Source organism: Mauremys reevesii, unplaced genomic scaffold (genome assembly GCF_016161935.1).
Source record: "Mauremys reevesii isolate NIE-2019 unplaced genomic scaffold, ASM1616193v1 Contig175, whole genome shotgun sequence".
NCBI classification, from domain to species: Eukaryota; Metazoa; Chordata; order Testudines; family Geoemydidae; genus Mauremys; species Mauremys reevesii.
The window spans coordinates 12223-36647 of NW_024100799.1; the positions used below are offsets into that span (position 1 = coordinate 12223).

General features: G+C 54.7%; 1 protein-coding gene across 1 annotated transcript; it reads left to right on the plus strand.

Moving 5' to 3' along the window:
- Window positions 1–4894: 4894 nt before the first annotated feature.
- On the plus strand, window positions 4895–24425 carry LOC120393272 (maestro heat-like repeat-containing protein family member 7). The gene is made up of 13 exons (XM_039517817.1): window positions 4895–4912; window positions 5839–5975; window positions 6981–7078; window positions 10789–10884; window positions 12130–12209; window positions 13603–13726; window positions 14354–14440; window positions 16645–16749; window positions 17910–18045; window positions 21805–21905; window positions 22963–23112; window positions 23744–23898; window positions 24278–24425. Exons 2-13 carry the CDS (start codon window positions 5840–5842, stop codon window positions 24423–24425), a joined length of 1416 nt encoding a protein of 471 aa, XP_039373751.1. The 5' UTR covers window positions 4895–4912; window position 5839.

The window sequence follows — 24425 nt, forward strand, 5'->3', positions numbered from 1 at the left end:
GCCAGAACCAGTCTGGGCTGGGGCATCCCATGGCTGGGAGTCACACACTGGCTGGCTTGTGACTCGCCTACCCATTGTGACATGCCCCTGCTGGCTGGCACAGCCTCATCCCCTCACTGTCAGGCTTGGCTCTGGCAGGCGAGTGCTTTCACGTGCTGCTGAGAAGCGCTGAGCCAGCCGTTTCAGCTCTGCCACCGGCAGCAGAAAGTGGGTGGACCATATACACACCGGCTTTTGCCCACTCCTGACTCAGGTAGGAGAATCTTCTATTGCCCACCTCTGCTTTTCCATTGCATCGCCAGCCACACCGAGCCTTCTGCGAGCTCCTGGCTGCCAAGTGCCCTGGTGCTGGCTGTCTAGCCCGGTGCCAGTGAGGAAAGTGGGCAGCGGCATGCGCACAGGAGGGAGTCTGGGCGGCTAAACAGAAGGGGTCGCACCAGTCAAGCCCAGAGGGGATGGAGACAAGGAGGAGGGTTTAGCGGGGCTGGTGGCAAGGCACGGGAAGGCGGCACAGGCTGGTAGATGAGGCATTGGGCTGGGACTCTGCTGTAAGTCTTCTGAGTGAGATCAGGTGAGTCCCTGACGCTCTGGGCCTGAGCAAAGTAGGAGAGTAAGTCCCTGCTCCATGGCGGGGGGGGGGTTGAGATGCTAAATACAACAACACCCGCATGCTCAGCTGCTGCTGTGATGGGGCCAGGTAAGTGTCCAGATAGGGAGGTAGCTGGTGGCCAACATGGGCCATGTGGGGGTGATGAAAGGCAAATGGGAAGAAGCATAAGAGGTGTGTGTCATGGAGTCCCTGGGCAATACTCTGGAGCTGCTCCCTATGAAGCCAGTCAGGACTCTGGTGAAGTCTCCTCTCTGTGAGCAGGCTCTTCTGGGCCAGAAGCTCACAGGGCTTCCAGCTTCCTGGGTCTGACCTTGGAGCATTCAGCATCCTCTGCCCCTCCTTGCGCTTCCCACAGTGAGTCTGCCCAGGCAGGGTCCTAGAGAAGCCAGAGGGTCCTGCACCCCCTCTTCGCAGTCAGACGTGACTCTTAGCCAGCCAGGAAAATAGAGGTTTATTAGATGACAGGAACACGGTCTAAAGCAGAGCTTGTAGGTCCAGAGAACAGGACCCCTCAGCCGGGTCCATTTTGGGGGGCAGTGAGCCAGACACCCACGTCTGCACTTCACTCCTCATCCCCAGCCAGCTCCAAAGTGAAACTCTCCAGCCCCTGCTCTCTGGCCTTTGTCTCTTTCCCGAGCCAGGAAGTCACCTGATGCCTTTGTTCTCCAACACCTTTAGCTATCCTCTTGCAGGAGGGAAGGGCCCCGGCCATTAGCTGCCCGGAAACAGTGTCAGCCATTTATGCGCACTGGCCTTTATCCCACCACCTAGAGACTTAAGAAATGCATAGGGGAAACTGAGGCACCCCTACAGTATTCAGAGGCAACATTAAGAACAGTCCCACTTTGTCACAGTGAGGAGTTGGAGAGTCTGTGGGAAGCCCACTCTCTTGTGAAATCAACCACCCCCAGACAGTGTGGGTCCTTCGCAGGCCTGAGGGTGCTGATCTGGGCTTTGTGCGCTACCCAGGGCTCTAATCCTGGCTCATTCCCAGGAAGCTGGGAATGTGAGTGCTGGAGCTGCCAGCTCTGGGCATCTCCCTTCCCAGCACGAGATTGCCTTGTGGCGGGGGGTAAGCCCACCCCAGGAGCTGGCATTTGTTGGCCTCTTCCACAGAGCACTGGAGTCTCAGCCGCTCCAGATTGGGGGGAGGGGCCAGCTGTGAATTTGGAGCCAGATCCGGGTTTGGATCTGAATCCGCCGGTGCTGCGGAGCGTTCAGATGTGGGGAGCTAGCTCCTGCCCACGCCATAGCACAACGTGCCACTTCAGCCAGCCACCTGCCAGGCTCTGGCAGCGCCCAGTGTGGAACTGCAGCTGGGCCCTCCAGAGCCGAGCTGCTGCTCCTCCTCTCTGCTGGCCAGCCAGCCGCAGCTCCTCAGCACCTGCCCGCTCAGCCCCACCTCAGTGCGCCTGCCTCCCCAATCTCCTCCCTGGCGCTGAACCTCGCCCCCGGCACCTGGCATGTCAGTACCCAGCGGGGCTGGGAGCCAAGCGCCCTGGGAGCCATCTGTAAGGGGCTGAGTCCCTCCTGTGCTGGGCTCCAGCCAATCCACAAGCCAGGAACTGGCCTTGTGACTCCCAGAGCAGCTATATCAGTCTCACAGCAGCAGCTCAGTCTGCTCAACATCACTCCAGGGCCAGGAACTTGCTCCTGCCTGACAAAGGCAAGAGTCTGAGCCTGCTCCAGCCTTGTTCCTAGTCCTACTCCAGTCCTGGTCTCCCTCCAGTCCCCATTCAGGAGACGCAGCGTGGGGGGAATCGGGCTGTGTCTGTACAATGTCTAGCACCGCGGGGCCCTGATCCCGGACTGAGCCCTCTGGGCACTACAGAAATACAAAGGAGAACAGCAGGGCTGGAGGATTTACAGGCTCCTTGTGAGGAGGGCTGGTTGGGTTGAGCCCGCAGTGAGTCCACAGTAACACAGAGCTGTGCTAGTGATGGAAGATCTATTTCATCTTCCCTACCTAGCACAGTTCATAACTTAGCACTGACCAGCTGCAAGGATCATGGTGGGCCCTGGTATGGCTGTAGCAGCAGATTCAATGTTCAGGAAAAGCAAGATCTGTGCAATAGGCAACGTTGTTCCATCTGGGCACCAGCCAGCTCCTGTGCCCCAGAGAGCTCCCACAGCTCACACTGAACCAGGGACAAAGCGGGCAGGAGGTTGGAAGAGACCCAGGAGACCCATGGTCATTTCCCAGCTCTGACACAGATATTCTGCGTGGCCTCGGGCAAGTCCCTTATTCCCTCTGTGCCACAGTTCCCTGTCTGTTCAGTGGGGGGTAGTTAGATTAAATGCAATCGAGGTTGGGCAGTGCTCTGATGCCATGGGGATGAGGGCCAGGATGGTGCCTAAGACAGACCAAAAGCAAGGGGGAGCTACAGAGCCGGTGGTGAGAGGGTTTTGGCCTTTGACAATCTGCTCTGGGTGCCTGGGCTGTCAGACCCCAGCCAGCCACTGGCATTGCCAGACTTCCCTGAGCTATGGTGCTGCTGCTTTCCCTGCTTCTAGGAGTCACTGCCTTCCCTGGGCTGAGACCCCCGCAACAATCATCTCCTGGGGCTGCTGTGGCACTGGGTGGCTAGCAAGGCCTGAGACTCAGTTGGGCGGTGGGGGGGGGGGGCTGCTCTTAAAGCATGGGCTGGGAGCTGGAGGAGGAGAGTTCGGGAACCCCGTTCTGTACTGTCACGAGGAGGAGGAGCCGGGATGGAAGTGATTCTCCCACTCAGGGATCCATCCGGCAACCTCCTGGCTTCAGCTGCATGGACGCAGGGAGGGGCTCTGGCTTGGGGTCTGCAGGAGCTGGGACTAGACAAGTCCAGCAGTCCCTTCCAGCCGAACGTCTGTGACTGTGGGGAGTGGAAGGTCCCTCCCATGACCCTGGTGGGGAAGGACAGGCTCTTAAACCCTGCGAGGCCAGAACTAGTCTGGGCTGGGGCATCCCATGGCTGGGGAGTCACACACTGGCTGGCTTGTGACTCGCCTACCCATTGTGACATGCCCCCTGCTGGCTGGCACAGCCTCATCCCCTCACTGCCAGGCTTGGCTCTGGCAGAGCGAGTGCTTTCACGTGCTGCTGAGGAACGCTGAGCCAGCCGTTTCAGCTCTGCCACCGGCAGCAGAAAGTGGGTGGACCATATACAGACCGGCTTTTGCCACTCCTGACTCAGGTAGGAGAATCTTCTATTGGCCACCTCTGCTCAGCCACTGCCATGATGGGGCCAGGTAAGTGTCCAGACAGGGAGGCAGCTGGTGGCCAACTTGGTCCATGTGGCAGTGATGAAAGGCAAATGGGAAGAAGCATGAGAGGTGAGGGAGCTGGAGAGTCTGTGGGAAGCTCCCTTTCTGGTGAAATCAACCACCCCCAGACGGTGCAGGTCCCTTGCAGGCCTGGGGGTGCTGATCCGGGCTTTGCGTGCTATCCGATGCTCTGATCCTGGGTCATTCCCAGGCAGCTGGGAGCGTGAGTGGTGGAGCTGCCGGCTCTAGGCATCTCCCTTCCCAGCACGAGATTGTCTCTGGGGGAAGCCCACCCCAGGATTTGGCGTTTGTTGGTCTCTTCCACAGAGCGCTGGAGTCTCAGCCGCTCCAGATCAGGGGGAGGGGCCCTCTGTGAATTTGGAGCCTGATCTAGGTTTGGATCTGAATCCGCCAGTGTTGCGGAGCGTTCAGATGTGGGGAGCTAGTTCCCGCCCGCGCCACATCACAATGTGCCACTCCTGCCTCCCCAATCTCCTCCCTGGCTCTGCACCTCGCCCCCTGCACCTGGAATGTCATTAGCGAGCTAGGCCTGACCACCTCCATCACCTTTGCTGACCCCATCACTTCCATAGGGAATGGCACTGAGGATGCCAGGGGAACTGGCATTCTCAGGTTGCCAGGAGCCATTGTTCTATTTACCAAGACAGTCTGATGCCAGGACAGTGCCCCTGAGCTCTGGACAGGGCTAGGGCTGCATTAGGACACCTGCCGTGCAGCTGCTGTAGAGTCAGCAGGAGACATTGAGTGAGGAATGGAGCCCCCCAGAGCAGGGGCCATTCAGGACACCCATCATGGGAGGAAACAGGCCTGGGATGCTCTCCAGCGGCTGCTGCCACACAGGCCTTGGAGAGATGATCCGTGAAACCCCCAGAAAGCGGCCCCTGGCACACAGCTTTGTAGCACTGGGACCCCATACACATAAGCCGCCATCCAGCAGGGCCTTGGGCCAGCCCACCCTCTCCCACTGCCCCACTCTGGGAGGCCAGGAACAGTTCACAACTTTGCAATGACCAGCTGCAGGGATCCTGGCGGGCCCTGGTATGGTTTTAGCAGCATTTTCAATGTTCGGGAAAAGTGAGATCTGTGCAATAGGCAACGTTGTTCCATCTGGGCACAAGCCAGCTCCTGTGCCCCAGAGAGCTCTCACAGCTCACACTGAACCAGGGACAAAGGGGGCAGGAGGTTGGAAGAGAAGGTGCCAGCCTGGGACCCAGGAGACCCATGGCCATTTCCCAGCTCTGCCAGAGATAGTCTGCGTAGCCTTGGGCAAGTCCCTTATTCCCTCTGTGCCACAGTTCCCTGTCTGTTCAGTGGGGGTAGCAGCCAGGCCCTGCCCTGCAGGGGGTGGTCAGGATAAAAGCAATTGAGGTTGGGCACGTTGGAAGAGAAGGTACCAGCCTCTCCGCTGCTCTCCCACCTTCTGCTCCTGCCCTTTCACGGGGGTGTGAGCAACTCCTGCTGCTCACGAGCCCGCCCCAGCTGCCCCACCCCCCTGGCCTCGCCCACCTGGGAACTGCCATGGCCCCAATATTCCTGGGGGAAGGGATTAGGGTAATTTCCCTGGGCAGGAAGAATCCTGAGTGGCTGGATCCAGCCTGTCTGCTGTGCAGCTTGTGAACCAGCAGAAGGAGAGGTGGGAGTGACCCAGGGAGGCCGTTTGGCCTGCGGGATGGGGTGCTGGCTGGGCATAAGGAGACCTGGGTTCTAATCCTGCCTGTCCTGCTGACTGGCTGGGTGACTTTGAGCACATCCCTTCACTTGTTTCTCTGCTGGCTGCCTTGGCTAGTTAGAGTCTGAGCCCTACAGCCCAGCGATTGTCTGCAGCACCTGGTGCAACAGGGCCCTGATCTCAGCTGGCATCTGTAGGCGCTGGTGGAACAGAAATAATTGGGCTGGCCCTGATGCTGAACGGGGCAGTCACCTCTCGTCACTCACAAGCAATGCCTTGTCCTGGCTTCTTGCAGGATGGCTGAAGAAGCCCCCAAGGACCCCTCAAAGCCCATCGGTGCCTGGGAGGAGACAAAACCTCCCCAATGGAAGAGTTGGCAAAAGAGCCCACAGCAGAAGCAGGAGCTGTGTGTGCCTCAGCCCTTCCATGCCGGTGAGTGGGTACCTCCTGCGTGGGCGGAGGGGGCTGCAGAAATGGCCGGGGCCATGGCCCTGCATTGCGGTGGGGCTTGGCCCCTCTGGGGGTTGGGTGGCAGGACTAGGGTGTCACTGGGGGGAGAAGACTCCATAGACCTTGTATTGCTCTGAGCTGCCATGAGATGGAGAGACAGGAAAACCCCGGCAGGGGGGAATGGCCCCTCCTGCTGGCAGCAGCTGCAGCCTCTAGAGCTGATTGGGGCATTAGAAACGGCAGCCGAAGCATGGGGTGGATACTGACTGAATCGCCCACCCTTATCTGTCACGCTGCAGGGTTGGAAGATATTTTCCACCCGTCGAAGGGGCTGCTTGGTGCAGGGTGGGTTGTTAAAGCCTAGGATTGCAGGGCACCGGCCAGAGCATAAGATGCCCCCTGGTGTTGCAGCCCCATCTGCTGGCTCCTTTGTTGCATGTCTCAGCACAGGGCATTTGGGGGGGAGTGTTGACGATGGGAGCCCAGTGCCTGCCCAGGTTACACCCGATGGCTCTGGCTGGCTGTTGGTGGCAGGAGAGGCAGTCAGAACAAGCAGAACGGGCAGGCTCTGGGTCCCCATCTCTCTCACAGACTGGGCAACTGTTCCCTCTCCTACACGAGGACCAGACCAATTCACTGCCAGTCCCTCTGCCCCCTCCAGCAATGGCCTGGAGAGTTGGGACACCACTCATGGCCTGACATCATCCCTCCTTCCAGATGTGACGCTCTCCAAATCCCCAGACTGAGCCTGCATGCTGGGCGGGGAAGTGGGGTGGCTGTTGGGAACCAGGGCTCTGACTGGATCTTTGCTGGGCTGGGCAGCAAAGAGGTGAGGAATCCAGGAATCGCTGTGCCAGACCCTGCTGTGCATCGGGGCTGCTCCCCTGCTGGGGCGGAAGTGAGGGGTAAGGGTTTTCTCTAAGATCTCTGTCACCCAGCCTGCAGCTTGGTAGACCCAGGTATTACCACCGCTCTGTCTTTGATCAGATTCACCAGCCTACTGTAACGCCTGCTTGATGAGGCTAGACTCGGAGGAGAAAGAGGCTCTGGATTACATCGAAGCCTTTCTCACGAGCAATGAACAGGTACTAAGAGCCCTCCTCTGACCTGTCAGCTAGTGCCCTGTCCACATGCACCATCCGCCCTTCTCCGGGAGACGCATGGATTCTAAGGCCAGATGGGACCACTGTGACCTCCTGTATAACACAGGCCAGAGACCAGCCCCCGAATAATTCCTGTTTAAACTAAAGCATCTTAAAAATCTCCTGTCTTGAGTTACAAAAGGTCACCCACCATGCCACTTGCTCAGTTGTTCCAATGGTCTATTACTTTCTCAGTTAAAAACGTACATTTCCAGTTTGAATTTGTCTACTTTCAATTTCCAGCCCCTTTGAGGTGCCACCTGATGTATCGGGATACCACTGAGCCCGCCTGTTCTGCCAGCCTGGGCCCCCTTTACCTTGTCTTGCTGGGCTTGGGCAGGGCCACCCAGAGGGGGGGGAAAAGTGGGGCAATTTGCACCAGGCCCCGGGCCACGCAGAGGCCCCCACGAGAATGCCGGAGGCTCCCTCCGCCTGCCCCCATCCCCCGGCGCCTCAGCGCACCGCCTCCAGGAGTGGCCCTGGACAGAGCTAAAGCAGCGTGGCTTGGGCGGGGCCTGAGCTCCTCCCACTTGGAGCCACGTGGTAAGGGGGCGGGGCTGAGCTCCTCCCACTCAGAGCTGCGTGGTAAGGAGGCATGGCCTGAGCACCTCCTGCTTGAGCTGCATGGTAAGGGGGCATGGCCTGAGCACCTCCTGCTTGAGCTGCATGGTAAGGGGGCGGGGCCTGAGCACCTCCTGCTCAGAGCCGCATGGTAAGGGGGCGGGGCCTGAGCACCTCCTGCTTGAACTGCATGGTAAGGAGGCATGGCCTGAGCACCTCCTGCTTGAGCTGCCTGGTAAGGGGGCGGGGCTGAGCTCCTCCCACTCAGAGCTGCGTGGTAAGGAGGCATGGCCTGAGCACCTCCTGCTCAGAAGCACATGGTAAGGGGGCGGGGCTGTGAGCTCAGGTCCCGATGGAGCCAGGCTGCTGCAGTGCTTTCCAGGGGCCAGGAAAGCTCCTGGACGCGGCGCGCTCTGAGGCTCTGGGAGAGTGGGGAGGTGGGAGTAAGCAGCATGGTAAGCCCCTCTGAGCTGGACACCCTCCTGACAGGCCCCCCCAGCCCTGAGCCCAGCTCCCCACCCAGCCCTGGGCAACAGCAGCACCACCCCCAGGCAGCGCCGGCCCATTGGCACCAACCATCACCATCACCCAGCGACAGCCCATTATGTAATTGCAAATGTATACATACTGTCAAGGTTCCTTCCCCACTCTGAACTTTAGGGTACAGATGTGGGGACCTGCATGAACACCTCTAAGCTTAACTACCAGCTTAGATCTGGTTTTGCTGCCACCACTCCTAAATACTAACTCCCTTCCCTGATAGTCTTGAGAGACTTCTTCACCAAGTCCCTGGTGAACACCGATCCAACCCCTTGGATCTTAACACAAGGAGAATTTAACCATCCCCCCTCCTTTCCCCCACCAATTCCTGGTGAGTCCAGATCCAATCCCCTTGGATCTTAAAACAAGGAAAAATCAATCAGGTTCTTAAAAGAAGGCTTTTAATTAAAGAAAGAAAGGTAAATCTCATCTCTGTAAAATCATGATGGAAAATAACTTTACAGTGTAATAAGATTCATAGAGCCCAGAGGAACCCCCTCTAGCCTTAGGTTCAAAGTTACAGCAAACAGAGGTAAATCCTCTTAGCAAAAAGGAACATTTACAAGTTGAGAAAACAAAGTTAAATCTAACACGCCTTGCCTGGCTGTTACTTACAAGTTTGAAATATGAGAGACTTGTTCAGAAAGATTTGGAGAACATGGATTGATGTCCGGTCCCTCTTAGTCCAAAGAGCGAACACCACCAAAACAAAGGGCACAAACAAAAGCCTCCTCCCCGCCGCCAAGATTTGAAAGTATCTTGTCTCCTTATTGGTCCTTTGGGTCAGGTGTCAGCCAGGTTACCTGAGCTTCTTAACCCTTTACAGGTAAAAGGATTTTAGTGTCTCTGCCGAGGAGGGATTTTATAGTATTGTACACAGGAGGGCAGTTCCCTTCCCTTTATAGTTATGACACACACATTAAAGCATTGAATGTTTTAAAATCATGTATTTCGTGTATACCTCTACCCCGATATAACACTACCCAATATAACACGAATTCGGATGTAACGCGGTAAAGCAGTGCTCTGCGGGGGGTGGGGCTGCGCACTCCAGTGGATCAAAGCAAGTTCGATATAATACGGTTTCACCTATAATGCGGTAAGACTTTTTGGCTCCACAGGACAGCGTTATATCGAGGTAGAGGTGTATTTTCAAATTATTAAAAATTATTTTTGAATGTATTTCACTGGTTATTTTTTACATTTCCAAATACATGACACTATAGTATTGCAACTATTTTTTTTTATGGAAGGGGCTCCTGAAATTGCTTTGCCCCAGCCCCGAATCCTCTGGGCGGCCCTGGGCTCGGCTCACAAGCCACTTTCAGCCATACACTCAGGCAGGGCCATGCCCAGCTGCAGAAAGACACAGACCCTGAGATCAGCTCTGGGAAGACTCAGCTGAAGGGGCTTGTCCCAGTACTCTGGTGCCCACCTCCTTTGGAGTACAGACCCAAAGGTTTTATGAAATTTGCCTCCTCCCTTGATGTGGAGAGAGGCATGCCCAACTCTTTGCCCCTCCCCCCAGTTACTAATTGTACAAACTGGGTTATGGTACAAACAAGAAATAAGATTCTTAACTACAAGAGGTAGATTTTAAGTGGTTCTAAGAGATAGCAAACAGAACAAGGCAGATTACCTTAGTAAATAAACACAACATACAAACTAAGCTTTCCACACTAGATAGATAGGATCTACACTAGCAAATTCTCAGGCTGGCAGATTCTTAAGATTCTTTGCTGTGCAGCTTGGATTTCCCAGGTTTTCTTACACAGGTTAGGAATCTCTCTCCAGCCTGAGACCATCACTTCTCATAGTTCAATCTTTGTCCCTCAGGTGTTTCCAGGTGTCTTATTGCAGGGAGCGTGAGGTCCCCCCGATGTCATTGTTCCCCTTTTATCTCCTCTTCCCACCTGCTGGAAAACTCTTTTGCTGCGACCTGGGTCCAACAGTTCCCACTGTGTAGCGTTATCTCGAAGAGGTTTCTATGCTGTTTGTGTGCATTTCCTCAAGAAGCCATTGTTTGGCATTTTTACTGTTGTACCTGAAAGGTTGTTTTGAACCTCACAACGTGTTTCAGGAACACATACATAGCTGAACTTCATAACTGCACATACAGCGATAGCACATACAATCCAATGAGACATTAATGTCTAGCAGATAAAGACTTTTACAATACCTTACAATATGTACTTTGTACAAAACATATCCTAATGACATGACAGTGGTGAATATTGGGGTGTCAGGGTATCCCACCCAGATGTTCCTCCCACTCTGTCAAGCCCCTGCTAACACTGTCTGGCTGCTTAGCTGCCATGTTGCAGTTCCTCTCTGGACACCTACCCCGTGAGATCTGCTCCTCTCTGGTCGGTTTCATACAGAGCTGCCCTGCCCTCCCCAGATAGTCACTCCTGTTGCCGGATGAATGGCCTTCTGCCATTTGGCATATCAAAGCCTGAGCAGCACTGGGGGGAAGCTTTCTGACATCTCTCCCACTGGCAGCTCCTTTCCACGCTAACCTTCCTGTTTGTGTCTAATCTCTGCGGGCGTAGGACGAGGCCAAGAAACTCAAGTTCTTGGATTCCATCAGCACCCTCAGAAGCCTGCCTGCTTTTATGAACAAAGCCCTGCTAGTGGAGAAGATAAAGGTGAGTAAAACACACACTGGGGCTGTGTTACTTGGCGGGTTTAGTGATTGTCCTGGAGATCTTTGCAGATTTGTCGAACTTCAGCTGCCAATCATTGGATCGAGTCAGACTGAAGAGCCCATTATCCAGTATTTGCTTCCCCTGTAGGTACTTACAGACTGTCATCAAGTCACCCTGTAACTTTCTCTTCGTTAAGCTGAACTGATTGAGCTCCTTGAGTCTCTCACTATCAGGCATGTTTCCCAGTCCTTCAGTCACTCTTGGGGCTGTTCTCTAACCCCCCTCCAATTTATCAACATTCTCCTTGAATTGTGGGCACTGGACCTGGACACAGGATCCCAGCAGCGGTCGCACCAGTGCCAAATACAGAGGGAAAATAACCTCTCTAACAACTGGAGATTGCCCTGTTTGTACATCCCGGGATGGCATTAGCCCTTTTGGCCCCAACTTCGCACTGGGCGCTCATGGGCAGCTGATTACCATGACTGCCAAGTCTTTTCCAGAGTCACCGCTTCCCAGGTTAGGACCCCCCATGCTGTGGGTGTGACCTGCCGTCTTTGTTCCTAAACATATAACTGTATTGAAACGTAGATTGTTCCCTTGCACCCAGCTTCCCAAGTCACCGGGTCGCTCTGTGTACGCCAGTCTCCCTGCCCAGAGCCCCAACACTCCGCAGTCAGTGCCCACTAGGGAACTAGCAACAAATCTGCTCCGTAGATTTGGAAAGTCTTTGCTCTCCAGCGCTGCAGAAAGCTTTCCAGAGCTAACCTCCCTTCCCTGAACGTGGGACAGCGTGGGCTGGTGGGTGGTCCAGTGGGCTGGGGCTCAACACACAGGGGTTCTACTCCCAGTTCTGCAGTAAGACCTTGGGCAAGTCACTTCCCCCTCTGTGCCTCAATTTCCCTCCCATGCCTTGTCTCGTCTAGTTAGCTCGTGAGCTCTCTGGGGCAGGGACTGGCTCTCACTGTGTGTGTGCAGCACCGGGCACAAGGGGGCCTGATCTCAGGTGGAGTCCTTGGGTGCTAATGCTGATGGAGCCTTTGCAGAGCACTGGCGCGTGACACTGGGACACTGAGCACAGGCCCTGCACTGCGCTCCCCGGCTGGAGCCCTGCACACCATCAAGCCTGCAGTAGGACGACCTGGCTGCCGAGCCCACGTGTTGCAGGCCCTGCGCTTTGATCCCCTGTCGGAGCCTTGCAGGAGCTTGGAGCCCAGCTGGCATTTCCCCACATTGTCTCCTCAGGAGCTGATTGATCACGAGTCCGTCGACTCCCTGACCGGCGTGATGCGTCAGCAAGCTATGCTCGCCATCATGAAGCTGAGGTACCCAGCCTGCCCGGCCCAGCCCCAGCCAGTGCTACGTGCAGCCAGACACGCCAGCCTCTTGGCATGGCCAGTTTTCCAGGGCATTTCCCCCTCTGCTCCTCCCCCATCTTCTGATTCCCCCAGGAAATGTGGCACCAGATGATGGTGCTGGTGCATGTGGACTGGCACCAGTGGGTAGGTGGTGGAGGTTCCTTCGGTGCCTGGTGACCTCTCCATGTGGCCTTATGAAGATATGGTGGAGGGGGCGTGGGAGGCAGGACCAGTCCCCTCTGGGGGGAGAGGGGCAGTTAGGTGCTGCTGGAGCGGAGCGACTGGAGTCGGTGCCAGCTGTGCCAGCTGCGTCACACTGGCAGCTCAGCGACTCCCAGTGGCTGAGAGGCTGGGCAGGCTGAGCCCTGGCACTTGGCACTGCCTGTGCCATGGGGGGCTCTCTCTCAGTGCCACTAGCGCCCTGCTCTGAGCTTCCCCTGTCCATCAGGCGTCTGGAAGGTGATGGATGCTGCGGGCTGGAGCTGGGCTCTCGCTGTTGGCTCGATAGGTTCCCCAGGAATGGGAAGAGGAGGCGGGGCAGGAGCTGGAGCAGCTCTCCCCACTGCACACTGGCTTCCTGACAATGGGGCAGGCGACGGCATTGGCCATGATCGCGTCTCTGCGGGGGTGAGAGGGGGAGGGATTTGCGTCAGCAGTGGGCGTAGCTGTTCCTCACTGGCTGCCGCCTGCCACGAGGGGCGCGGCTGCAGGGGCAGCTCAAGTAGTCACCTGGCACCTCATTGCATGTGCTGGGGCCATGCTCTGGCAGTGGGGGTGAAGAGGTTAATGCTGTCTGGCCTGTCCCCACCTTCCTGCCCCCCCTGCACACAGCTGTGTGCCCTGTCCAGCAGGCTGAGAGCAATGGGCAGGGGCAGGGCTTAGATCTCTGCTTCGGTTCTGCCCGGCTGCGGGTTGATGCAGCATCTCGGTGCTGGCCTGGACTGTGCAGCCGCAGTGCAGACGGCTGTGGTGGGAGGGTCTCTTGCCCCCAGCGGGGCAGGACTGGCAGGCTCCTCTGCACTGTGGCCGCTGGGTTCAGAGGCGCTTTGGTGCCAGCAGGCTCTAGTCTCCCGTCCATGCCATTTGCAGGATGTTGTTTCTCGGTGAAGCGCAGCGATCTCTGCCCCAGCCGGTGAGTGCTGGTGGGGTCACAGCAGACAGCTGCAGGCTACACTAAGTCCCTGCCTGCTGGTATGGGAGAAGGCAGCACCAACTCCTTCCACCACCCCCTGGCCTGTTCTCATCTGCCACCCGCCAGCTGGAGCCCCCGCAGGTGTTTCCATGTCCTGGGAGCCTGAGGGCAATATTAGCACATCAGTCCCGCCTCAGACCCCAAATCCGCATGTGTCTCTTCTCTTAGCAAAATGAAGCTACCGGTGCGGATCCTGACACAACCCAGCCTGCTCGCCACCTGCTTCTCCAGCATCTTCTCCCTGCCTCCAGCACACACCATGGAGGAGGTGGAGGCTGCTCTCTACACCAAAGTAAGCCCCAAACCGGCCATGTTGAGCTGTCCCAAACTGAGTGGGAATCCTGCCACTCGCTCGTGTACTGTCCCCTGGGTTACCTGGCACTGGCATAAGAGTGTAATGATCACAGCTCCCCGACAGGACTTCAGCTCAGGACCTGCAGCACCAAAGCACAGGCCCTAAAGCACAGGCCCAGATAAAGGAGTAACTCCCTCCTAGGGTAGCAGTAGTAGGCATTTATCCTTCACATGCACTGACAATTAGTGGGGAACAGACACTCCCTTCACAAGCACATTCATCCCCCATGCGTGGCTGGGGGCACAGGCCTGAGATCGGCTGCTTCAGGTGCACATAGGCCAGGAGCCGAAACTTGGCTGGAAATCTGCCCTCCAAATGTGGAGTCCTGTCTGACTCTCCCAGTGGGATAGACTGTGTGCAGTGGGCTTTTTGGGGAGAGCAAAGACAGGTGGGGCCCTGTTGCCAAGAGGAGTTTGTAGTAGGTCCCCTGCGGATACAAGTGAGTGGGTGAGCTGTAATACCAGGGGCTGCTATGACCTGGGGGGTGTCACACGCCAGGGCATTGGTTCATCACCTGGCTGGGTAACTCCACTTGCTCTGGTTTCTCCTCTGCTCTGCATGCAGACTTTGAAAACCATGGATGAGATGCTGAAGGCCTTGGTGTGCGAGGATCAGGAGCCCAACCTTCTGGTGCTGCAAATCATCTTGAAGGTCTGGAGGCGTGGGGGCAGGAAGGGGACTAGTCCTGTAGCTGGGGTGGGGCTCAGGGACCAAGGCTCTGTTTAATCCCAAGCATGGGACACCCCCGTGCCTTCGGCTCCTCAGAGTACGTTCTCTACAAAGGTTCTTGGGCTGGAGGGCCAAGTGCCCCCACTATATCTGAAAAAGTCTGTATGGGGTGGGGGTGGAGGAGCGTGGGCGGGATCTGCTGTGTTCTCCACTGAGCCCTCATGTGAACCTGGCATTCCTTTGTGTTCACCATGGGCCCCACCAACCTGGCCAAAGCCCGGAGCTAGATTCCCCCAACATTCTAGTTCTGGGGCCACAGGAAGTAGATTCTGTGGGTGGTTTGTGCTCCCAAAAGAGGGAAATGTCCTTAACAGAGATTCGGTCTCCTCGATCCCAGAACCTGGGAAGAGGGAATCACAGAAGTGCAGGGCTGGAAGGGATCTCAAGAGGTCATCTACTCCACCCCCTGCACTGAGGTAGGGCCAAGCATTCCTAGACTGTCCCTGTTGAGTGTTTGTCCAGCCTGTTTTTTAAAACCTCCATGATGGGGAGTCCACCACTTCCCTAGGTCACCTGTCCCAGTGCTTAGCCACCCTTAGACTTTTTCCTAATATTTAACTTAAATCTCCCTTGCTGCAGATTAAGCTCATTACTTCTTGTCCTACCTCCAGGGGACATGGAGAACAATTTGTCACCATCCTCTGTATAACACCCCTTAACGTATTTGAAGACTGTTACAGGTGCCCCCTCCGTCTTCTCAAGATGAAACATGCCCAATTCCTTCAACCTTTCTTCACAGGTCAGGTTTTCTAAACTGCTGATCATTTTTGTCGCTGTCCTCTGGACTGGCCCCAGTTTGTTCACATCTTTCTTAAAGCGTGGTGCCTACAACTGGACACAGAGCTCCAAGCTAACACAATTCAGAATGGCATTTCCCTTTTTCACAACAGCATCACACTGTTGATTCATATTCAGTGTGAGATCCATGATAAGCCCCAGATCCTTTTCTGCAGTACTGCCACCTAGCCGGTTATCCCCCACTTTGTTTTTATGCATTTTCCTTCCTAAGTGTGTTACGTCACATTTGTTTTGACTGAATTTTATCTTGTTGACTTCAGACCAACTCTCCAATTTAGCAAGCTGATTTTGAATTCTAATCTGTCCTCCAAAGTGCTTGCAACCGCTCCCAGCTTGGTGTCATCCGCAAACTTTACAAGCATCCTCTCTTTTCCGTTAACCAAGTTCTTAATGAAAATATTGATTAGTACTGGACCAGGCACACCCCTGGGGGACCTCACTTGAGACACCCTCCCACTTTGCCAGCGAGTCAGTGATAACTCCTCTTTGAGTACGATCTTTCCATCAGTTGGGCGCCCACCTTATAGTAATCTCATCTGGATCAGACTGGCTTAGTTTGCTTAGGAGAATGTCTTGTGGGACTGTGTCAAAAGCCTTACTAAACTTCATATACATCATCATATACTGCCTGCCTCCATCCACTAGGCAAGTAACCCTGTCAAAGAAGGAAATTAGATTGGTTTGGCATGGTGCTATTTGTTATTACCCTATTATCTCCTCTAGATTCTTACAAACTGTTTAATAACTTGTTCAGTATCTTTCTGGGTACCAAAGTTAGGCTGACAGGTCTATAATTCCTTGGGGCCTCCTTGTTCCCCTTTCTGAAGACAGGTTCTGTGTCTGCCCTTCTCCAGTCCTTTGGGACCTCAACCCTCCTAAAGGTTCAGCGATTTCTTTGCCTAGCTCCATCTAGGGTGAATATCATGAGGCTCTGCCAACTTGAATACATCTAACTGACCTCAATTGTCTTTTACCTGTTCTCTCCCTAGTCTAGCCTGTATTCCTGCCCCCTTGTTGTTAATATTGTGTTAAGCATCTAGTCGTCATTAACCTTTTTAGTGAAAACTAAAGCAAAAAAGGCATTAAACACCTTGGCTTTGTCTGTGTCATCCATTCTTTGCTCTCCTTCCCTGCTGAGTAGTAGCCCCACACTTTCCTTTGTCTTTCTCTTGCTCCTAATGCATTTATAGAGCTGCTTCTGATTGTCTTTTATGTCCCTTGACAGTTAGAACTCATTTTTGCCTTTGCCTTGCTGATTTTCTCCCTATGTGCTTGGACTATTTTTTGGTACTTCTCCTTAGCAATTTGTCCCAATTTGTTTCTCTCAGGTCCTGCTCCCCTGGACCACATCCAGGGAGGTACATGAGCGGCTGAGGGCAGTGGGAAGGATCAGGTGGCTGATGGAATTCATGGGGTCTCAGTGCAAATTCCAGGTGAGCAGCCTGTGACCCTGGCCACCTCCTAACTACACTGAACAGCCTTGCGGTGCAGCATGCCCTGGCATGGAAAATGCAGGCCTAGAATAGTGACTCAGCAAGATCCTCAGTAGGAGTCCAATCTAACGAGCCCTGATGTCGATGGGTCTTTCCTCTGACTCCAGTGGGCTTTGGGTCGAGTTCCATCATTCTGTCTCCAAGGACTCTCCCCGCTGTTCCCCTAGCACCAAAGTCTGCTCTGCAGGGTCAATGCATTTACACAGGATTGCCCTGACAGCAGCCTCCGAACCCAGGTGTCTGTTCACCCCCTTTGTCAGACGCCTGTGGGATGCCTTGGCATCAGCTTCTGCCAGGCTGCCAGATGAACGCCCCTTGCTCTGCATGCTCAGGGCCATTGAGCTGCTCCAGATGCTCCATCCCCCCTATGGAAGGGCCTCCCCTCCGGCAGCTGGACGGGGGCGCTCGGATGATGTGCCCCCAGAGGCTGGGGCAGCAGAACAGAAGGAGGGAGGTGGGAGGGGACACAGTGAAAGGGATGGGCGGGGCCAAAGGCGCCAGAGAACTGGGGAGTGGGAGTGGGGAGGCTGTGCAGACCCCGGGAGAGGAGGGCAAGGGGCTTGGTGCCAGGTGGGGAAGAGCAGGGAGCCAGTGCAGGGGCTGCAGGAGGGGGAGACGAGAGGACAAGGCTGCAGGAGAGAGCCGGCAGGAGAGAGCAGGCAGGCTGGGGGCGGCGCGGAAAGGGAGGGCTCTGGGGAGCTCCAGGATGGAGTGAGAGAGGCAGGAGGCAGAGCAGAGGAGTCCAAGGTAACTCCAAGCTCCTGGGCCTGAGGTCAAAGAAGGGAGGGGGATGGGAGAAGGGGCTGGGATTAGGAACTTGCCCTTGAGATGGAGACTGGACGTTAGTTCATTCGTTACCTGGGTCCCCACTCGGGGGTAACGTTTGCTGACTTTGCTGCCCAGATTTCTCCGTCCCTGCTGAGCTTTCCTCAGCCCCTGGTGATGGGCCCCACAGCTCCTCCTGCTCTCATTGTCCCCAGTCTCTCTGCGGTGGCCTCTGCCTCCCCCTGTTCTAACCCACTGCTAGGGCAATGCCAGGGGGACTCACTGCGCTAGGTCTGCAGGGGCGAGTGACTCCCTTTGCTCCTTCTCTCCGTCAGGAAGTGGAGGAGTTCAGAGTCCTGGGCCAGCTGGTGGGGTGTCTCACTCTGTGCTGTGTGGAGCAGGAGCAGGAGATCTGGCAATCGGCTGTGGAGGGACTTCACCACCTCTTCTCCTTCATGCAGCTGCTAAAATGTAAGAGCACTGGAGACCCTTGTCCTTCCTAAATACACTGACATGGGGTTTCCAACATGAAAAACATATTTATTGAACACTTCCACCTTTTCTGCAACCTTTTAAACAGTCTCCATCTAGTAATGAGCCTACACCACTGCTACGATTTCTTTTGTTCCTAATTCACTTTTTTTAAAGAAACCCTCCTTAGTCCTGCAAGCCATGGAGTTTCCCCCGATGTCTTTAGCTTCCTCTATCCGTATTCTACTCTTCATAACTCACATAAGAATGGACATACTGAGTCAGACCAATGGTTCATCTAGCCCAATATTGTGTCTTCAGATAGTGGCCAGTGTTTCATGTTTCAGAGGGAATGAACTGAAGAGGGAAATTCTGAGTGATCCATCCCCTGACATGCAGTCCCAGTTCCTGGTAGTCAGAGGTTTAGGGACATGCAGAGTATGGGGTTACATGCCCTGATTATCTTGAATCCAATTATACTTTTAGCCTTCACAACATCCCACGGCAACAATTTCCACAGGTTGCCTGTGCATTGTGTGCACAGATACCTTCTTTTGTTTGTTTTTAACTTGCTGCCTATTCATTTCATAAAGTGACCCCTAGTTCTCCTGTTATGTGCAGGAGTAAATAACACTTCCCTAGTCACTTTCTTCATACCAGTCATGATTTTATAGACTTCTATCATATCCCCCCTTAGTCATCTCTTGTCTAAACGAAATAGTCCCAGGTCTCTACTACAGACCTATATTGTTATAACTATATTGCTCAGGGGTGTGAAAAATCCACACCCCTGTCGGCAGGAGCACCTCTCCCACTCACCTAGCCAGCGCCTCTCGGGGAGGTGGATTAAGAGCTTCTTTGCATAGGAGCATCTTCACTTAAACGCGACAGCGCCAGTGCAGCTACGGCGATACAGTGTTTGAAGTGTACCCTTGTCCCCCATCTTTTTTATCTCTCCTCATATGGAAGCTGTTCCATCCCCCTAATCATTTTTGTTGCCCTTCTCTGCACCTTTTACAATTCTGGTATATCTGTTTTGAGATGGGGCGACCAGAACTGCAGGCAGTACTCAAGGTTTCGGCGCATCATAGATTTATATAGAACCAGTGATGAGCTGCCAAAATCTTAACAACCGGTTCCCTATAAAAAGTTCTGATTTAAGGGAGGGAAGCAGAGGAGAGTCTGGGGGCCCCTGCAGGGCCTGGGGCAAATTGCCCCACTTGCCCTCCCCCCCGCAGCCCTGGAGCTCGTAGTCTCCCCCGTACCTTACCTTGCCGGCATCTCAAAGCAGCAGGACGACTCAGGAGCTCAGCTGAGCTGCCCAGCTGCTGGCCACGCTGAAGCTCTGCAGGGGGCCGGGAGGAGACATCCTCGTGGGGCCAGGGGGCCGTGGCAAATTGCCCCACTTGCCGCCCCGGAGCTCGCAGCCCCCCGCCCCTTACCTTGCTGGCAGCCCAGAGCTCAGCTGAGCTGCACAGCTGCTGGCCATGCTGCGGCTCTGCGAGGTGGGGGAAGCGGGGGAGAGCCCAGGGGAGACATCCTCGTGGGGCCGAGGGGCCGGGGCAAATTTCCCTACTTGCCCCACCCTGCAGCCCCGGAGCTTGCAGCCCCCCGTCCCCTTACCTTGCCGGCAGCCCAGAGTTCAGCTGAGCTGCCCAGCTGCTGGCCATGCTGCGGCTCTGCGGGGTGGGGGAAGCGGGGGAGAGCCCCGGGGAGACATCCTCGTGGGGCCGGGGGCCCCTGCAGGGCCTGGGCCAATTGCCCCACTTGCCCCTTCCCCTTCCCTCCCCTCTGGCTAGCCCTGGAGCTTGCAGCAGCCCCCTCTCCCACCCCACTTGCCGGGCTACTCAAAAAGTGGCCGCAGGACGACTCCCGAGCTCAGCTGAGCTGCCCAGCTGGCGCCGGCAGCTGGCCACGCTGCAGCTGGGGGGAAGCGGGGGAGGGTCCAGGGGAACCTCAGCCTCCCCAGCTGGGAATCCTGGGAGCAACAGGATGGTCCCGCCCACGGACCGGAGTTCTTTGCCCACCCCCTGGCCCTTTAACAACCGGTTCTCCACTGAGGTCTAATTTTAGCAACCGGTTCTTGGGAACCTGTGGGAAATGGCTCCAGCTCACCACTGTATAGAACCATTATGATATTTTTCTGTTTTATTATCTATCCTTTTCCTAATGGTTCCCAACATTCTGTTTGCTTTTTTAACTGCCGCTGCACATTGACTGGATGTTTTCAGAGAACTATTTACGATAACTCCAAAATCTCTTTCTTGAGTGGTCATTTCAACCCCATAATTTTGTATGTATAGTTGGGATTATGATTTCCAATGTGCATTACTTTGCATTTATCAATATTGAATTTCATCTGCCATTTTCTTGCCCAGTCCCTCATTTTTTTTAGATCCCTTTGTAGCTCTTCGCAGGCTGCTTTGGATTTAACTATCTTGAGTCATTTTGTATCATCTGCAAATTTTGCCACCTCACTGGTTACCCCTTTTTCTGGATCATTTATGACTATGTTGAACTACACTGGTCTCAACACAGATCCTTGGGGGACCACGTTATTTACCTCTCTCCACTGTGAAAACTGGCCATTTATTCCTGTCCTTTGCTTCCTATCTTTTAACCACTGACTCATGAGAGAACCTCCCCTCTTATCCCATGACAGCTTCCTTAGGTTAAGAGCCTTTGGTGAGGGACCCTGTCAAAGGCTTTCTGAAAGTCCAAGTACACTATATCCATTGGATCACCCTTCTCCACATCCTTGTTGACCCCTTCAAAGAATTCTAGTAGACTGGTGAGGCATGATTTCCCTTTATAAAAGGCATGTTGGCTCTGCCTCAACAAATTGTGTTCACCGACGCATCTGATAATTCTGTTCTTTCCTATAGTTTCAACAATTTGCCTGGTACTGAAGTCAGGCTTACCAGGGATCACATCTGGAGACTTTTTTAAAATTCACTCTCACATTAGCTATCTCATACAGAGGCCGATTTAAACGCTAGGTTACATACCACAGCACTGCACATAAGTCTGTCTGGATGTCTCGTGATAGCTGCAACCTTTGCACCAGGCAGGCAATTTACCATGCGGTTCTCCCAGTCATCACAAACCCAACTGTTTATGTGTCTATTGATTGAATCCCCCATTACTATTTCCTGGCTTCTCTTTGTAAGTGGGATTCCCACCTCAGGAGGGGTAGCCTCAGTGTGAGAGGACATCATGACTTCATCTGGAAGGTGGGTCCCAACTATGGGATCGTCTCCCTCTGCCCCAGCTCGATGTTCTCCTTCCCCGAAACTTTCACCCTCCTCAGCAGCACAGAGGCTGTCAGACTGGGAGTGGGACTACTCTACTGCATCCCTAAAAGTCTCCTCTATGTACCTCACTGTCTCCCTTGGCTCCACCAGTTCAGCCCCTCTGGTCTCCTGGTCTCCGAGGGCCAGTAGCTCCTTGGGCCAAATGCCCACATATGCTACCTACCCACAGGGCTGGTAATCGTACATGCTGCATTCAGTGCAATCAACTGGAGAGCCCCACGCTGCTGCTGCCCTTCTGCCTGGTTTATTTTTACTCTTCCAGGGAGGTTAGTTTGTTTAGTTTGGGGGAGGGATGGGGGAACAGGTTATTGGCCTGAGTTTACAGTATGTTTGTTAGATGTACTTGTCTCTCACACACCCTCTCTAAACTTCCTTGCAAAACTCCCGTTTGCTAACGAAGGTCTGATTTATATTGCCTGTTGTCTGTTTCCCCTCCCTGGGTCAGCCAAAATGCTGGTGAAGCACGGCGCAGAGTATCGGCAGATCCTCAAGGACAGTCAAACTGAGAGAGCCTTCTGGGTCACCAACATCAGCAATATCACATCGGTAACTACAGTCAGTGCTTCCTGGGATTGTTGTGCCCAGAGTTATCAGGAGTCAGAAATTAACACCCTAGGAGTCAGGGGGAAGGGACAGACCCAGGATGTGACTAACCCCATCCAGCTGGGACAGAGACCTGCCTATGGCCCACTCCACCTCAAAGAATAATAGGCCTCAGGAAATTATCTAGTCCAACCCCTTACTCAAAGCAGGACCAACCCAACTAAATCATCCCAGCCAGGGCTTTGTCAAGCCTGACCTTAAAAACCTCTAAGGATGGAGATTCCACCACCTTCCTAGGTAACCCATTCCAGTGCTTCACCACCCTCCTAGTGAAATAGTGTTTCCTAATATCCAACCTAAACCTCCCCCACTGCAACTTGAGACCATTGCTCCTTGTTCTCTCATCTGCCACCACTGAGAACAGCCGAGCTCCATCCTCTTTGGAACCCCCCTGCAGGTAGTGAAGGCTGCTATCAAGTCATGTGCCCCAGCCCCCGCATCATTTTCCTTGCCCTCTGCTGGACTCTCTCTGATTTGTCCACATCCTTTCTCTTGTATGGGGCCCAAAACTGGACGCAATACTCCAGATGTGACCTCACCAGTGCCCAATAGAGGGGAATAATCACTTCCCTCCATCTGCAGGCAGTGCTTCTACTAATGCAGCCCAATATACCTGCCTACATGACACACCGCAAGATGCACTGGGGCTCATCCAAACCTGATCCCAGCTCCTTGTCAGGTTTGCTGGGAGCTTCCTCAGAGATTAATGCAATAAAAGGCATCACTGCATCTGCGTACGAGCATCAGCCCCTGCTGAGCCCTAGAGAGTGTATCCGTGCTGCGCAGTATTGTGCCCCCGTGCACTGCCACGCTGGCCTCTGCCATGCATGACAGCTTCCAATTGCTGGCTGGGTACTGTGCTGCCCAGGTGCAGTAAGCCAGGCCTGTCCCGGTAGAGTGGGGTTTGCCTGCACTCCTGGCCGGGCCAGTCCTGGCTGCTTGGCCGCTGACAAGATCCGCGCTGGGCAGCAAAAGGGGTTTCACTAGCAGTTTGTTTCAGCTGTTTGGGAAGTACTTCAACCCATCCGAGAGCATGGACTTCCTCCTCATTGCTATCGACGGCGTGAGAGACTCCAGCGTCCATGACGCAGTGACGGCCAGGAACATGCTGCATAAGATCCTGGAGGTTCCCGGCCTAGGCTTGGTGAGGGTAAGAGCTGCAGTGAGAACACCATGCTGGGGGAGCCCATCCGTGGGAGACTCTGTCTCTGGGTGCTAGGCATTATTGGGGGGCAGTTCTCTGAACTGTGAAATGCAGGGGGTCAGTCTAGGTCAGGGGTCAACAACCTTTCAGAAGTGGTGTGCCGAGTCTTCCTTTATTCACTCTAATTTAAGGTTTCACGTGTCAGTCATACATTTTAATGTTTGTAGAAAATCTCTTTCTATAAGTCTATAATAAATAACTAAATATTGTTGTATATAAAGTAAATAAGTTTTTTTAAATTTTTAAGAAGCTTCATTTAAAATGAAATTAAAATGCAGATCTCCCTGGACCGGTGGCCAGGCCCCGGCAGTGTGAGTGCCACTGAAAATCAGCTCACGTGCCACCTTCAGCACACATGCCATAGGTTGCCTACCCCTGGTCTAGGTGATCACCATGACCGCTTGTGGCCTTGCAGTCTATGAATCGATAGGCTGGGAACTGGTGCTGTGTTCTAGGCCTGGGGCTGGTGAAGAGGTTCTGGGAGGGCAGATGGCTCTCAGGTGCAGCAGGTCCTTGGCTCCCCAATCAATAGCCGTGCGAGGAAGCCAAGGCCCCCACCTCCCCATTTTCCTTCCAGGTGTCAGAGGCTGTGAGGAGCATTCATAAGCACCTGGACTCCATCAGCGAGCCACTTGCCCGGCAGGAGCTGCTCAGGGCCCTTCTCCTGCTGGGTTCCCAGTTCAGCGAGGAGGTGGTCGGAACCCTGCTGGGCTGCTCACTGTCATGTGACAGGTACGGGGCTGCGGCTACCACCACTTGCACTCTGGGTCCCCCGGACTGGTCCCGCTGCCAGAGACAGGGGAGTGCAGAACCCTCCAGAGATCTCCTGCTCCCTGCAGAGCTGCTGCTTCTCCTGGAGGGTTTTGCAGGCTGGCTTGCCCTGGACACAGGCCAATCTGCAAAACCCTGTACGGCATCCCTCGGCCTCTCCTGTGGCTGACACTCAGACCTGGCTCCATGTAGCCTGCACCAGCCAACGGGGTCCTTGCAGGAGCAGGAGGGCAACAAAGGGCCGGCCGGTGAGGGGAGACCCAGCAGGCGTGCCAGTGCTGAGGGGTGCAGGAGGCTGGCAGGGCTCTGATCGGGTGCCACTGGCTCTCTCCCTTTGCAGTGTTGCTGCGGAGATGTGGAAGATGCTGACATCCCAGCCCAAGAGCACAGAAAAGATCCTTAGGGAGCTGGTCAGCAGGCTGCAGGGGCAGGCTCCACGACGGCATCAGCTCTCTCAGAGACCGGCCGGCGTCGCCTCCTGGCCGTAA